Here is a 16981-nt window from a genome sequence, read left to right as displayed (position 1 = left end):
GAGCCCTGGTGGGAGACAGGGGCCTGGGTTCCAGCCCCAGCTCTGCCTCTGGCTCATGACACACAGGCCAGGGTCTCCTGCTCTGAGCCTACTTCCTCCCCTCTGAGATGGGTGGTCTGAAGAACCCTGTGGTGCCCAGTGCTACAGGCTCTAAGCCCCAGACATTACCAGCCCCAGGAAGGTTTGCAGCCAGTGCACAACCACCCACCCCAAGGCACCCACCTCCTCCTGCAAGAGAAGCCAATGCACCCCCTTGGGGTGCCTAACTCGCCATGAAAGCTGGTGAACTATGAGGAAGGGGGCCGCCAGAGAGCCATACCTGCTGGGGCAGGGCAGGAAGGGGCTTAGCGTCACCTGGATGAGGTTGCTGGTGAGCCGGATGAGGCCAGTGCCGGAAGATGATTCCTTCAAAATGCTGCCACTGCTATCTGCTGAGAGTGCCTGCTCAATGCCCAGCAGCAGCTGGGTCACTGTGGCCACCCACTCCTCCTTGGCGGCAGCATCACTCGCATTGACCATCTGCTGGACCGCCTCGTTAAGAGCCACATCAGAGCACTCAAAACACTGCCGGTGGTCCTTCAACCGGAGCAAGGAGTCCTGAGCACAGGAAGGAGCGAGGAGGAAGGTGCACTGAGAGGACTGTGACAACACTCATTACACCCGGTCCTCAGGACTGAGGGGTAGGTAGCTGAGGGAAAAGACACGTGGGGCAGTCCAAAGAAAAGGGATGGTGTGGGCCCCCCATGGCCTCAAGGTGTCTGCCAGGGCACACGGTGACCTGTGTGCAATCACAGCATGGCAGGCCACCAGCCAAGGGGCTTTCAGAAAGGTGCTGAACCTCTGCACTTCAGTTTCCTCATTTACACAGCTGGAAGCCGGGATGAGCCTAAGGGCTGGCAAACCACCAAGGTGAGGCTAAGTGATTCCACCTCCTGTCAACTCTCACCCCAAGCCAAGCCACCATGCCCCGGGCCACCCAGTCATACGCTCATCCAGTGCCAGGCTCTGGAGGGTCTCAGCAGGGAGGGCAGGCTGCCAGGGACGGACTACCTCTGTGGAAGGGGGCCTGAGCCAAGGCCATGGCAGGGGCAACTGGCCAGGCAGCTCTGACGCCATCGTTTTGAGCCCCCTCCTTCCCTAGGAGACAGGTGGGGCAAGGTACTGAACTTCCCTGAGCATTCAGAGTGATGTGCACAGCACCCCGCAGGGCGGGCAGCTCTCAGCACACCCCCTGCACCCTGACAGCTGTTTTAGAATCCCCTCTTTGGAAGCCATCGCTTTTTGTGAAGCTGCCTTCCTTCTGCTCTAGAACAAACCCACTGAACCACCTCGGGTCTCAGCCTCTTCCATCACCGAACCAGTGTAGGGACACTCAGCCTGGCTGTGGATTTGCAGATCTGGCGGGCAGCCTGTTAGACTAGCAGGAAGCACCTGCTGCCCGGCGCCACATCGGGCTCCGACCCCGCAAGAGCTAAGGCACGCAGTGGCTCCTGCCTGCCTCAACACACACAGCTGCCACGCTCTGAGCTGACACAGACAGGTGTGGGGGCAGAAACACCCCAAACTGCCTTTGGGATGTGTTGCAAAACCTGAACACAGATCAAAACCACTCCCCATTTATTAGCGCTAATCGCCAGGAACATGAGGCCTGTGCTTTTTTAAAGACCAGCAGTCTTGAGCAGGAAGCCACTGAGGAGCCTCTAGGGTGCAGACATGGAGCCCCAGGGCCCGAGCTGACCCATCCTGATCAAACACCAAACATGTGAGGGGTAGGGGGTTATTTTCTAGCAGGACAAAGACTATTGACTCTAAACTGCAGCCAGAGTTGTGTGAAAGTCAGGCAGAAGACAAAGACCTGCCAGCGGTGCTCCAACATGACATAATCCCCAGGGCCCAAGGCCAGAAAGAGTCAGAAAGCAGAAGAATAACTGCCAACAAATGAGAAGACCAAATTACCACTGACTGTGGGCAACATGATCGTCTACTCAAAACAAAACAAAACAGAAACTATCAGAAATAACGGGAATTCGGTGAAGTAGCTAGAATCAAAATAAACATGCAACATTCAACATGGTTCCTATAAACCAGAAATGTACAATTAGGAAACACAATGACCAACAAAAAGATCCTGCTTAAAATGGCAACCGGAAACATTAAGGACTAAAAATCAAGTCAGCCGTAAGAAAACTACACGACTATATTGAAGAACATGAATGGCAGCTGCCTCAGTAGAGAGAGCCATCCAACTTCCAGAGGGAGGCTTCCAAGTCAGACCCCCATAAAAGCTGGATGAAGCCAGTTAGATGCACCACGCAAAACACTGACACCACTAGAAGAAAACAAGGCAAATACGCTTCTCATCCATGTGCTGACACGTTTCTCATCGGCCTCCCTTCTAGAATACAGGTTCCACCAGAGCAGGCCTCTCCCATGTCCAGTGCCCAGCACACTGTAGCAACTCAATCCATGTGTGCAGAATGAGTGGATGAATATTTTCCCAGTCTTAGAAAGGCTGTCTAAGCATAGTGAACAAAATCACAAACATTTGAAAACATCAAAAAATTTGACAACACAAGAATTCAAAACTTCTGTATGCCGGAAAAAAAACAATAAAAGGTGCAATTTACAAGCAAACAACAAACTGGAAAAAAAATATTTGCAACATTTGATGAGAAAAAGATTAGTATCTTTAATATATAAAAAGCACTCCAAATCAATAAGAAAATACACCCCCTCAATAGGAAATTGAGCAAAAACCAGGAGCTTCCCCAGCACTTGGCCCAGGCCCTATCACAGCCCTCAGCACTGCTCAATGCCCAGCCAAAGAGCAGCGCCTCCCCCATCAATGGGGCATCCTGCGACACCAGGAGTTCTAGAAGACAGGAGCAAAACAGCATCTGAGCCATTGAGGCCATCGTACGGAGGCAGAGAGGGCTGGCCTTTCCTCCTTCTCCCCACCCACTGGCCTCCCTGGGTACACCCAGCTGTCCCTCCCACCCAGGAAAATGCTAATCAGAAGATACAGGGTATAGTTGGAACCCAGGAGTGCAGCTTCTAGGGTTCTGTGTGGCTCAAGGTAAGCCCACACTTGACTCTGAACTTCTGCATGGCAGAGGAAGGAGGAGGATAGTCAGGATGTCACCCACCCATCTACCTGTTTGTTATCTACCTGTCTTTATTAATTTTTAAATTAACTATTGAGTAGACATAGAAATGCTGGCCCAGCTCTCCTCAGCCTGCCATGGTCACTGAGGCCAGACACATCTCATCCCTTGATCTCAGCTTGAGCCTGCCTGAATCTCTCTGCCAGGAACTGGAACCAGCTTCCCTTCTCCCCTCTCTCTCCCTCCCTCCTTTCCTTCCTAGAATGAACCCTTTCCTCCCCATTCACCAGGGCAGAGATGCCTCCATTTGTTCCACAGTCACATCTCTTGACTATTTCCCAGTTCAAGAAAGTTAATAATTACAATGTCTCATGTAATCTCAGCAAAAAGCCTGGGAACCTACTGGACTTTCTCTCCAAACTGAAAGCGAAGGGCCCAGTAAGATAATAAATATAATGTGATTAATGTGTGAACCATAAGCTATGGGACGCCAGCCCACCCAACACCACTACACACACCATGTTTATCATCTTCCATGTCTGTCTCTGTGTCGGACTCCACGCTTCCTGAGGATGGTGGCAACGATGGTAGCTGGCACCCATATGGTGCTTGCTACATGCCAAGGGTAATGTCAATACACACTAACTTCTATAATCCCCATGACAGGTCTCTGAGGCCAGGACATGATCACCCCCATTCTAGAGATGAGGAAGTGAGGCACAGAGAGAGTGAGTAACTGTCCAGTGCCCAGCAGATATCCTGGTGCCTGGTGAGCTCTCAGTAAGGGATTACTTCCCGAAGAACAAGGCGTGGAGGGAGCTGCAAGGGCACATGGCTTCAAATACCACACTGGTGTTCTTTTTCTTCAACTATATGTTTGTACAAGGGTATTTATTTTATCTTGACTCTTTACATTGTACAGATATTTTATCCATTTTTATATCTACTCAATACTTAATTTAAAAAGTAATAAAGACAGGTAGCCACACAGAACCCTAGAACCTGCACTCCTAGGTTCCAACTATCCCCTGTATCTTCTGACTAGCATCTTCCTGGGTGCTGAGTTAGTGGTTTTTCACTCTCACTTTTCTCTTCTAGGTACATGTTTTCGAGGGCTACCTCAGAACCTCCAGAGAATAAACCCACACCAAGCAGAGATGGTAGGAGTGGGCGAGGGGGACACAGGCAGCACATACCTGCAGCAGCAGAAGCTGGGCTGGCCTCTCGGGAATGGAAGTCATAAACTCCAGGTGTTTGGCCCGGTTAAAGCCACTGGTGCACAAGGTGGGGCGGAGCAGATGCACGACAGCCTTGTAGTCACCAGCCTCATACAGCCGCTGAATCTCCTCTAGGGACTGGCACCGCTCCAGCGACTTCAGGTTCTTATCGATCTGGAAGAAGCCTGGAATTGCTGCCTGATGACAAACCCCTCACACTCCCCCTGAATTTGGCCAGTGTTTGCATTGTCAGACCCAGATGAGGAATACAAAATTAGACTCCTTCTTAATATATCACCGTTTACATTAAGCCAATAAAAATATATTTCTGTTAAGCTCAAGGCATTCAACTCTTTAAAAACCAAATTACCAAAAAAAAAACCCCAAAATACTACTCTGGAAACAGAGAGGTTCCAGAGAAGCGTCTACCAAAATAGCTGGACAGCCTTGTGGTCATGGTTCGGCGAACCCCGGGCCAGAGGTTGGCACATGCCATTGACCCACAGAACCCTGTCCCCACAGGTGGCCCCCACAATGTAGGCAAGAGGGGCAACTCTTTCTTGGTCGTGCCCAGAAACAATTCTGTAAGAGTCTGAAGGCCACTTTCAGTCAAAGTGGACACATCACAGACGTGGAACTGCAGCAGGGTCTGTGGCTGGGCAATGAGAACAGGATCAGGACCCCACAGAGCCTGGCATACGTGCCACACGCTGCTGACCCAGACCCATGGCCAGACCAGCACTGGTCTGCCTCTGCTGGTGTTTCCCTCTAATTCCACTGGGGTTGCTAACACACGCAGCCCAGGGAGTTAAGCAATAATCACTTTAAATTGTGCCAGCACACGTCTCCACTCCTGCCACCTCCCATCTGGAAGAACTTTCCATCCTGGGGATGTCCCTGCAAGCCCAAGGGGCCCTTGTGTGCCAGAGTCGCCTCTCTCCAGCCCCTCCACCCTCCCCAGGAAGGAAGGAGCCATGCTCAGCATGTGGACTGCTCTTTTGGTCCTCAGGGACAGGTCAGGCCTGGTCTAACTGGTCCAACCCAGCACAAATCTTTGACCAAGAAAACACCATAAAAAAACTCCCACTCACCTCCTCCAGGGAAACTACTGAGTCGTTGTGGAGGTTGGGCAGACGGATGATGATGTCTCTCTGCTCAGCCCCTGCCTCCGCCTGGATGGCAGTGGAGCTCTGGAGCATCTCTGTGCAGATGTCATAGTTCTCCAGGGCCTGCTCCATGTCTCCCTGATCAGAGAAAAGCAGTCAAGAGATAGAGGCAGGACGGGACCTCGCTGTGCTATGCAAGGTGCCTCACCTTCCTGATCCCACTAGACTGTAGGCACTGTGAGGGCGGGCTTTTATCCAATTACTGCTATACTCCCTAAAAAGGTGCCTGGCACGTGGCTGGAGCTCAATAAGTATTTGCTGAATGAACGAATGAACGAATGACTGATTGGTTCACACCACAACTTTAAGGGGAGGTATCATTAACCCCATGTGGCAGGTAAGGACACTGAGAACACTTAAGCAAGGCCGAGTATCTTGTTCAAGATCATGAGCATTAGCTCATAAACGACAGAGCCAGGATTAGAACCTAGGCCTCTCCCAATTCTAGAACTGACTGTGGCACTCTTTTCTCATTCTATCACAGCACACTGGGTATCACCACATGCAAGGTGCTGAGTAACAGCCAGTCCACCCTGGCCTTTCGGAGCAGGCTCTGAGGGGAAGCTGTCCGAGAATTCACACAAACAGGTGATTAATTCCCTTCTAGAAAGCTCTACTTCCATTCATGGACTTGCTCAGGCTCTCGCAGGAAAACATAAGCAAAGGGTCACGATCCCAAGGCAATCTTGAGTGGGGAGTTTCTAGGGGGCACAGGTGACCCATTCCAGGGTTCTGTAGTTGTGCTGATGTGCTTTGCAGACTGGTGGCCATGCTGGGATTTCTGAGATGCTGAAAATTCCCCAACACGTCCTGCTTCCTCACACGGTGCCGGGCAGGTGCCACATGTGCACACACACACACACACACACACACACACAAACATCCTCAACAATGCATCCAGCTCTCTCCTTCCCTTTTGGGTGCCAGGGCATGCTCCCCAAGCAGCCGACAACAGAACCAACCTGCAGTGCTAGGAACCGAGCCTTCAACCAGTACACGCGGACCACAAACTCTAGCCAGCCATCCTCAAACAGGTCCCGCTGGGAGGAAGCAAATGACAGCTGCAGGAGGTCACCCAGGAAGTGAGTTCCCGGGAAATCAGGCCCAAACCTGCCATTCACCACACCAGCAGGGCAGTTCCGAGGAGACACTGAAAACCAATCAGGCCAGGACAAGTCAATTTCATGTAAAGTTCAAATGCCCTTCTGCTCCCCGCAGAGGTCACCCTCAGCCTTTGGCACCTGCCTCAGTGTCCATGAGTGCCCTGAGCCCCTCGGAGCCTTACAGCCCCCTGAGTGGCAGGCATCAGAGCAATCAGACAACTCAGGTGTAGATGCAGAGACCCTAAGAGCTGGAGGGCCTTCATTTTGCAGACTGAACTTTGAACATATCTTTATTCACTGGGTGGTGGTTTAAAAGTCAGAATGATCCACATCATCTGGGAAAATTATTGGGGACACATAAAGTGTCAAGTGATAACCTGAGAAAATTGAAACCCTACTTCTTTTGATCATGAGTAACAGAAAAGCAGGCAGATGGGGGCTCAGTTGCTGCTAACTACTTCTCAAGTGTCCAAGGGACTTCTCTAAGACCCTGGATTTTCCTGGCCTGACAAGCCAACCCAGGAAACATGCCCCTTGCAGATGTAAGTCTGAATTCCATGACTCAGCCTCCTCACTCCCGCTTCCTCCTGGCTACTGAGGGTTCAGAAAGTTACCCCTGCCACAGAACACAGAATGCCTCCTACCTGCAGAGCTTCTGCCCTTGGTCAGCAGCCACTGGTCCAGCTGGAGCTCCATGCAGGAGAGAGACATCAGCATCATGTCCTGCAGGACAGGCACCAGAAAGTCAGGAATGGAGTCACGAGTTGTCATCAAAGGGTGGCAGATGGAATGAAACTAAACTAAAATTTACTTTGATAAAAATATGATTCTACCTACTTTCTATCTTACCATTTCATAAAAGATAATCGACAGCTACTTGCCAGGAGGTAAAAGAGGTACATGGATCTACACTGGGACAAGACTTGGGAGGAGCTGGGACACCTGTCTTCAGTCCTGAGAGACTCCCCTATGGAAGAGGCAGCCCTGTCACCTCCCAAGTGCCAGTCCAGACACTGGATCCACACTAGAGCACTTAACCCTTAAAAGTGCCTGAGGTTGGCTATTGATCCCAGGACACACGAGAAAGCTGAGGCTTGGAGATAAGGAGGTACTAGTCGAGGGGGCACAGCAAGGAAATGACCAACCTGGCTTGTCTGGGGACCAAAGCCATGGCTCCTCCCACCACTCCACACTGCCCCCAGGGGAGCAGGCCCAATGGGCAGAAGCTTCCAGGAGGCAGTCCCCGAGGTGTTCCAGCAAAGGCTGCGTGGCCAGGGAGCACTGATTCACATGGCCCTAAGACCTGTCAACCTGAGCTCCTCCACACTCTGTGCAGCCAGCCAGAAATACTACCTGGGTGAGCCCTGAAAGCCCCCATGCTCCCTCCTCAGCACTCAGCCTTCTTCCTCCAATGGGACAAGGGGGCCGGAGCACCTGGATTCCCTTGAGCCTTGGGAGGCACTGAGTGGAGGAGCCTGGGGTGCCGAGCATAGCAAGCAGGAGGGCTGAGTTCAGCTTGGCCCCTTATTGCTGGAGGCCCCCCCAGTCCCCTAAGCAACCCTACTCGGCCTCCGCACTTATGTTTTCTCACCTATTAAAAAAACTGGTAACAGTCCCTAGCCCCTTGAACACAGCTGAACCTTCCTTGTCCCCCAGCCTCTCTGCTGGCCTTCCTCCATCCCAGTAAACCATCCCTGTCCCCAGCCCTGGCATTTGGGCCAGCCCTAGAAGCCCTCCCCATCTCATCCCCTCACCTATACTCACAGCTCATCCTTCAGCTCTGCCTCCAGAACCTCCTACCCCACTGCTACCACCATGGCTCACCTGGCAAGAGCTTACTGACGGCCCTGAGCCCACTCTCACCCCCAAGTATATCCTCCACTCAGCCACCAGGGATCTTTCTAGGCACAAACCAGATCCTGTGACTTACTGCTTCAAAGCTCCCAGGTGCCCAGGTTCCAGGCCCACAAGTAAAGAGAGCCGAGTAGGTTCAATACAGCAGCAGCCCCACATCCACTGAAGGTGACTATGCCCCTCCCTGGTCCCAGTCTGATGCTGGCCCTTTCAAGGCCCCCCGCCCATCCAACCTTGATGTGCTTGTTGCTGCAGTCCCTCAGCAGTGGGTTGGGCAGGCTGGTGCTGTGCCTCCGCCAGCTGTGGTAGATGCTGAGCACGACCTCTGCCAGGCCTGGTGGCCACCTCAGCAAAAACTTGTGGCCCATGCCCTTCAGGTAGCGCATCATCAGCTCCAGGATGCCCCCATTGGTCAGGTTCTCCAGCAGGAACGCATGTACGTCCTGCTTCTCTGCCCAGGGAGGGAGAAACAACCTGACTTGAATGAAGGACCTCTCATGTCAGAGTCTCCCATTTTCTTTGGAAGAGGAGAGAGGAAAGCAATAGCAGGGGCAGGGAGGGGGCAGAGGCAGAAGAGAGCCTGCGTCCTCCCACCACTGGGTGGTGCCGAGGTCAGGCTGCTGGCTTCTAATCCTAGCTCCAGCCCTCACCAGCTCTGAGCAAGCCTCTCTGAATCCTCCAAGTGATGTCGTGTGCACTGAGTGAGACCATGAGCAAAAAACACAAGCATAATAACTGGCACACAAACACGCAACAGTTGTGTCAGGTGCATCTGACCTGCAAAGCCAAGCCTCTGGGTCTGGCCTGAAGCACACGTCCTTCAGGCACCACAGTCAAGTATGAGCGTGGACGTTTCAGCAGACCTTCCAACTGACCATGGAGCTGATGCCCAAGAAAAATCCAGGCAGCCTCCTGACCACACTTTTAAACACCAGAAACATTCTCACAGAAGAAAACCTAGGCAGGTCATAGCATAATGGGAGGAAGAGTTCCCAACAGTGAATCATCACATTGCTGGATTCGTACCAGATTCCATGAACGTGGCAGAGTCGAATGACAGTCTATGAGGCCCAACACTTGGGAAGCTTTCCAGTTTGGCTTCTGACTGGACTTCGTAGTTATTAAAGGGGTCATCTTCCTCCTCGGGGTCCAGCTTTCTTAGCCTGCATGAAATACACCAGAGTCACAAAAAGCCACACCACACATTCTGACACAGCATCTGAATTCTTCCTATTAGAGAAACGAAATTTGAGCCAGGCAGAAGAAAACCAGAGTAAGTGAGCAGCAGGGTCTAGAACCCAGGCCTCCAAGAGGCTCTGCCTCTCCCCAGGCCCTTGTCAGCTGGCGTCTGGTCTGTACGTTCACTTGTTCATTCATTCCATCAACAGGCAATCACTAAGCATTGGCATGTGCCAAGTACCAGAATCAGTCATAAGTGTGGCAGACTCGGCCCACAGTAGCCTTATCTTCTAATGGGAGAGACAGACAATAAACAGATACACAACAACAAAGAACCCAAATAGGGACCAACCACAACAGAGTGCTTGTCACAAGGGACCTCCTTTAGAGAGCAGAGTCAGGAAGGTCACTCAGAGGGGGTGATGTTCATAATGACAGTGGAGAAGGGTAAGGGACAGGCCATGCAAAGTAGCAGGACAAGGACAGGTACAGAGGCACAGGCCAGAAGAGCACCTGGTATGTTCTAACACCTGAGAGGAGCCTAGTGAGTAAGGAGGAAGGTAGGGGGGCGTGGAGTATGGAGGCACATTGGGCCCTTCTGAGCCGGGTCCCTCTATGGCTCCTCACAGAGCTGGACCTGGGAGGTCTCTCCCAGCAGGCACCATTCTTCCAAACTCCTCCAAAGACCATGGTTTAGCGTCCTTGTAGCTCTCCCTCAACCAAGCAGCCCTGCAGCACAAACACTCAGGGCACTTTTCAATGTCTTCATTCACCGACTGCACACACCCCCAGGGTGACTACTCCAGGCAAGCAGTCACATTGCTCTTGCTTGACTATTCGAAGATGTGAAAACTACACAGGATCCAACACTTAAAGTTAAAAAAAGAAGGCAGAAACCATTCCACATAAAGGGGGGCTGGGAACAAGACCTTGAGGTGGGATGGCAGGGCTGAGGGGAAGATGGGGAAATGGGTCACTCAGACCTCTTGGCATCATCAACCACAGCATGTTCCTGCAGCTCTCCCCGCTGGAAGGGAAACCTGGTCCTGGTCCTGTGCCTTAGGAGGGATTTATCAGAGAGGACTGCATGCTCTACTCACTGAGAACAACCTCGATCTCTAAGCATTTCATTTTCACCACAGAAAGACAGAAAGGCAACAAATTAGGAAAATTGGAATCTTGCCACAAAACGGATTTACAATCCACCTAAAGCTTCTGGCTCCTCCTCCACTTGGATATCGTCACCACTGAAAAAAACTGTCATGAGCCAAAACACCAGTTGAAGACTTCTGGGCAAAGATATACATTGAACACACATGGTTACCTCCCAAACTCCACTCCAGGAACCATGAAGGTATAAAAAGGTATAAAGTCTCAAAGATACAGGGGATGGGAGAGGAAGCCCCAGCAGATAAGAAATGTGCCCACCAAATGTTAGAAGGCAGAAAGATGACGGACTAGCGGAAACCGAATGGCTTTCTCCACTTAGCTAAGGGCAGAGGAAGGGGAGCATCAAGATGTCCATTCATTGACACCATAAACCCTGGGAAAGCTCAGAAAATGAGTGCCCTGGAGCCTCTGAAGGAGGTGAGAAGGCAAGGATGAAAAGCCGGAGGGCTCGTGAAAATCTACGAAAGGAACATTAGGGCCCAGGACCCCCAGCTGTGGTTCTCCTCCTGAGGCTTCTCTGAGGAACACCAACAACCAGCGAAACCAACGAACATTTACGAGATCGTCCTCCACCTTCTCAGAATTCCAGGGAATCCGTCTAAGCTTGGAGAAACCAAGCAGGTACTGTCCCTGAAAGCAGGAGGGGGGCCCCTTCTGCAGGGTTTCCCAGTGTCAGCATCCAAGGAGCAGCGGCCCCAGGCCACCCAGCAAGTGGTTGTCTGTGAGAGCACAGGGACATGAGCATGTCACTCCAGCTCCAGGAGCCATTCATCACCTGAGGGTACAGGAAGTGCCTGATCCTCGAAAGATGCACAGGTCATGGTTCCTGCCTTCAGGAAGTTCAGAAGCAGGAGAGGCGAGAAAAAGCCAAGATCCCCGTCCAGTGAGATCTGTGCTTCACCCGTTTGCACAGATGTCATGGGAAATAAGGATGTACCAGAGGAGAGGGTGGCAAGAGAATGAGAAACGTTATTGGTGGTGTAGGCTGGAGGTTCATGTGTTTGCAAATCAGAAAAAGTGTGCACAGTACCTGGACGGCAAGAACTTCATAAGAAGCTCCTGGAAGTCGACTTTCTCTTCTTTTTTGCACTTGGTGTTTCGGACGCGGGCAGATCGCCGCTTTGCCGTCTCTCCACTCTCTTCTGAAATCTTCTTCCGCTTTACTCCTTTCTTGGATTTATCTCCCCCAGAAACATCGCCTTCACAAAGAGTGCAAATTGAAATCTTACAGGGAGGGGCATAAGAAAATGCACCACACAGGCACGTCAGTCCCCCTCTTTTATAAGTCTACCGGCACGTTTAATCTTTGACATTCAAGAAGTCTCCCATCTCTTCTTTAACCACAACGACTCCTGAGTAAAGTTAATTTCAATCCACCTAACTCTTGCATCTTTCTCGAATTCACAGAACCCACAAGCCAGATCTCAAGACTGCTTTCCATAGCTACAGAACACCAGGGACTCACAGTCACACATTCACAGCTGGCTGGCTCCGAGAGCCTCTGGGGCCTCAGTGTTGTACCTGGTATGGGACAGAGCAAGTGTCAGCGACACTGACTCTATCCATCGCCCAGGACCCTGTGAGCACCCAATGACATGATGTGGGCAAGAGAACTGTGTGAATTATCTTGAGAGCAGAGGAGTGTCACATATGATTAACTACAAAAGTTAGAAACAATAACATACATGTTCATTCAGAAACTTTTTAACAGCCAGATATTCTTTTCTCAGTGACACAGAAATCAAGAAAAGGCGTGGGAGCATTGTCTGACATTTTGTACAACTCCAACGATAACAAAAATCAATAAAACCATTCAAAAATATACTACCACATACGGTGCTAACTTTGCTGACTGTTTTTTAAGGCCAAAGAACTCAGGATATCAGTGCACAGCAGTGCTGGGTGCTGTGGCATGTGGCCAGCAACAGAGCAAAACCAGCAGAGGGACCTGCCAGCTCCCACACCACAGACAGGAAGAGTGCCCTGTAGGCCAGGACTTATCAGCTGGTGCTGAGTAGTCCCAAGGAGCTGTACCCCTGAGCCCCCACCCCTTCCCTGTGGGGGCTTCATTACTAAAGTGGCCCTGACGAGTGACAGCCCCATGAGCAGCCTAAGACACTTCCCTGTGGGGCCGGGGGCTCTTACTTAAACCTCAAGCCAAGAGCATGAGCAGGACCTATCCCTCTGGAGAGGCCAGGGCACCCCAACACTCACTTCTGCTCAGCAAACAGGGTGTCCCCAGAAGCTGACCCCAGGAGGCCTGCTCACCTGCAGGAATGCCTGTCTCCAGCAGGCTGGGACTGTGCAGTGGGAAACTGGCTGTGGCCACGGGGGCATAGGAGAGCACCGGCTCCGCCACAGGCACAGTCGTGTTGGCACTGACAGGGCTCGGCTGGATCACGCTGACAGGTGCCACCACCACAGAGGACACCAGAGGCTGGCTGGGGTCCTGGTAGTCAGACAGGTCGATCTTCTTGCCAAGGCTGGGCCGTGGGGGCTCACAGGTGGTGAGGTGGTTGTACATGGCCAACAAACTTTCTCCGAGGCACTTCCAACTGCAAGGAGAGGGTCCCTGCATCTGCTCAGCACCCCATCATAGGGGAGTCCAAGCATAGGCCAGTTGGCCCGTAGACACACAGCAGAGCTAGCCCAGGGCTGCCATCTCCACGAGGGTGGGGGAGGGTCAGTTTTGTCATTGTCATTACTGACAGTCTTGAGTCTAACACAGCTGAGGTGGAGCAGCCAGAGCAGGAGCAGGAGCAGGGGCTGCACACCCTCTCCCTCCCTGGCAGAAGCCCTGAGCATCTCAGCCTCAGGCACCTTCAGACTCAACCAGGCAGGCATGAAAACCACTGACTCAATTCAAAAACCCCTCCCCACAAAGCCGAATCTTTAAAACATCTGTGGCATTTCTCTGCTGCCACTAATCTGGTTTTTGGGAGAAGGGCTGCTAACAGGGACATGGTCTAAAGGGGCCTTGGACAGGGACCGTAAGTAGCAGCATCTCAGTGGGTCCCCATTTGAGCTGGGGCCTGCTGGATGGCAAACCAAGACTGTTGCATGTTTTGTTATGTGGTATGTTGTGGTGTGCTTGTGTTATATGTTAGGTTGTGGTCAGGTCTAGCATGTGTTAAGTTGCATGTCACATTTATGTTTTATTATGGGTATGGTGTGTTGTGTGTTGTTATGGTGTAGCCTATGTTCTATTGTATGTTGTGTGGTACGTGGTGTACTGTGCATGTGTTTTAATATTGTGTGGTGTGTTATATCATATGCTGTCTGTTGTTTCATGTTTTGTAGTATATTATGTTGTGTGTTATGCTGTGTTGTGGGATGATATGGTGTGGCATGATATATCCATCTATCCATCCTTGAATGGCTTCCCACACCCTCAAGCTAAAAACCAAATCTTCATGGTGCTGCACCACCAGGCCGAGCCAAATGGCCCAGCCTCGTCTCATACCTCCCCCTGTACTCTCATCATGCTAGCCTTTTTTCTTTTGTTTGTTCTGCCAACAAAATCACACTCCTGCATACCATATGACCTTCACATAGGGTTCCCTCTGCCCAGAAACAATGCCTCTACCCATGCCCCAGCCCCTCGACCTGGTCAATGCCCACTCCTCCAGAGCCCCAGAGCAGTGTGGACCCCATTATAAGCTCCCCGAGTGCTGTGCTTCTCTCCAAAGGGTGGCCACCAGCTTGGTGCATGTGATCCTCCTTCTGGGGGACTGACTACCCCAGGGATCAATCAATTTAGACTGGGGGACTGACTACCCCCAGTGAGAGACCAGACCCCACCACTGAGCCCTCACTGCATGTCGGCATGAAGCTAGTAGTAAATGTATGCAAGGAATAAAAGGACAGTGCTTCAAAATCCAAAATCTAACCAAGTGAAGGCTCCTAGGACTGGAAGGGATTTCTTACCTATTTTCTCCTGCCTTCAGTAAGGGTTACATTCAGACAGGAAGAATCTGCTCGCCAGCTGTGTGTGTCAGATGCCTTAAACACACCTTCATTTACTAGTGCCTTGCTCATGCCTAGTGGGCAGTGAACAGACGCAGAGGGCAGCAAACTGTGGCTCATGGCCTGCTTTGTATAGCCCACAAGCTAAGAATGGTTTTACATTTTTAAAGGGTTGTTAAAAAAACACACATACAAAGAAGAATATACAACAGAGATGGTACCTGGGCCATAAACCTACAGCACTGACCATCTGGCCTTTTACAGGAAAAGTGTGCCTAGCCCTGGAGTGGATGGTGGTTATTTTACAGGCCACACACCCTTTGTTCCCAGAGAGGGAATCTCTACACTCTTCCTCTGATAACTCAATCCCACACCTAACCACCAAGCAACACTTCCTTCAGCCGATCCTATCTCCCTCAGGCTTCCACTTGGCCTTCACCCTGTGCTACGGAGGGTGGCCGTGAGGCCAGTTTACAGCTTCTCTTCTTCAGTCACATCGCCACCGTCGCTTGGATCATCCTCAGGCCTTTGGCTCCTTCACTGTAAGAGGGAGGCACCCAGGGCCCTTCCAAAATCCTCAACCCTATTGGTTGGGAAGCCCACACTCAGACGGGATGGGGCTCCTGACCCAGCTGACAAAACAACAGGAAGGGCACCTGACGTGAGTCTGAGAGCAGCCCAGAGAACAGCCCCATCTTCCTGTCTCAGCCCACGGCGGGGAAGATATTCCTGGGAAACTCAGCATGAGGGAACGGACAACAGGAGAACAATATGGAGCACAGCCAGCTCTTCCTGACTGTGAGCTGAGTGCTGGCCCCCATGTGTTCTACTGAACTATCATGACGACCTTACAAAAGAGGGATGTTGTACTCCCTTTTTTAGAGAGTGGCATATAATGACCCAGCTCTGTCTGATCCAGGGCGGCAGCTGCAGAGCACTATGTGACAATGCCTCTGAGTATGAGAAAGGGGAAGGAATGCTGCTGCCAAATCTTTAAAGATTCAAGACTCAATGTCAGAATTTTAAAAACAGAAACTGCACACCAGATCTCACTAAGAGTCTGAATTACCCGAACTCCAGAGGGCTGCCAATACCAGCTTGCCCTTCCCGTGAGGGGAAGCTCCCAGGCGCTGTGAGATTCACAAGGGCTATGCAGAGGCCCAGCTTCCTGGGCACCCCATGCGGTCCTGGAGGGAGAGCATGAACTCGAGCGCAGGGAAGCCCGAACTGGAATCAGTTCCAGGCTCCCATTCACTGTGTGACTGCTCTGAACCTGGTTTCCTCCTGTCAGTTGCTTGGCAAATGTTAGTTCCTCTTCCCCCTGGGTAGGGCAGACTGAGGGGGTGCTAACAAGAATGGGGTAGGTAGCTGGGGTCAAGAACACACAGCAAAGAGGGATTTAGACTGGATGTACTTGGCAGAGGCCTTCTTAGCAGTCAACAAGTAAGTGCACGCCTCCAGCCATCTACTGAACACGCATCCAGCTCCCACCCATGCCACCAGCCCAGGGTCAGGCCTCGGGGTCTCTCGGGGTCTGCAGGGCCCACTGGCCGACCCAGCATCCCCAGAGACCCAGACTACCTACGTGAAGAAGGGGATGGGCTGCACCAGCTTCAGGTCTGGCTCCTTCTCCCGCACAGTCAGTGCCTGCCTCTTCTTCCGCAGCCCCAAGGCCTCGTCCACGATGGCCTGTGTCTCAGCTGCGCTCACGGACACATCATGAATCGACATGTCACTAACAGCATAAAACAAGGAGAAATTACTATGTTAAAAACTAGAGCTGAGGCTTAAATTTTATAGACGGGATGCAGTTAAGTTAACACCCTTTAATCTATATTAATTCTTCTTACAAATAAAATAACCACTTGAGTCTGGCCTTGAAAGGGTAATAATTAGCATTCTTAATGCACACATATACTAGAAATGACTAATACCCTTTGTTCCTTCTATAATTCAAAATTGAGCAAAGGGTTTTCATGTGTATTAATAGTATTTTAATAATGTCAGAAAAACCACAGAAAAATAAAATCTTGCTCTCAATTATTTATAGAAAATTTTTAAAGAATTTAACTAACCCATCCTGCCCATCCCAACAAAATGTTACCAGACCAGGCAAGCTCACCAAAGTCTATGGTGTCCCCAAACTACAGAAACGGTGGGGGCTTTGAAGCCTCAGGTGCCCTCGCACAGACACAGCTCTGTCTGAGGTGGCCCAGCAGTTC

General features: G+C 51.3%; 1 protein-coding gene across 6 annotated transcripts in view; it reads right to left on the bottom strand.

Moving 5' to 3' along the window:
* CABIN1 (calcineurin binding protein 1) overlaps positions 1-16981 on the bottom strand; it is a 149501-nt gene that overhangs the window by 109709 nt on the left and 22811 nt on the right. For all 6 annotated transcript variants that reach the window (XM_014866265.3, XM_070516530.1, XM_070516531.1 and 3 more), the window contains 10 exons: positions 16345-16494; positions 13062-13348; positions 11824-11992; positions 9471-9607; positions 8678-8895; positions 7235-7313; positions 6450-6637; positions 5413-5565; positions 4301-4495; positions 355-597 (listed from right to left, as the gene is read on the bottom strand). In XM_014866265.3, coding sequence (XP_014721751.2) covers positions 355-597; positions 4301-4495; positions 5413-5565; positions 6450-6637; positions 7235-7313; positions 8678-8895; positions 9471-9607; positions 11824-11992; positions 13062-13348; positions 16345-16494 — 1819 coding nt within the window. The remainder of the gene's footprint in view (positions 1-354; positions 598-4300; positions 4496-5412; positions 5566-6449; positions 6638-7234; positions 7314-8677; positions 8896-9470; positions 9608-11823; positions 11993-13061; positions 13349-16344; positions 16495-16981) is intronic.

Source organism: Equus asinus, chromosome 8 (genome assembly GCF_041296235.1).
Source record: "Equus asinus isolate D_3611 breed Donkey chromosome 8, EquAss-T2T_v2, whole genome shotgun sequence".
In the NCBI taxonomy this organism is placed as follows: domain Eukaryota; kingdom Metazoa; phylum Chordata; class Mammalia; order Perissodactyla; family Equidae; genus Equus; species Equus asinus.
The sequence above is the reverse complement of the archived record's forward strand: the minus strand, read 5'-3'. Positions and strand labels throughout refer to the sequence as shown.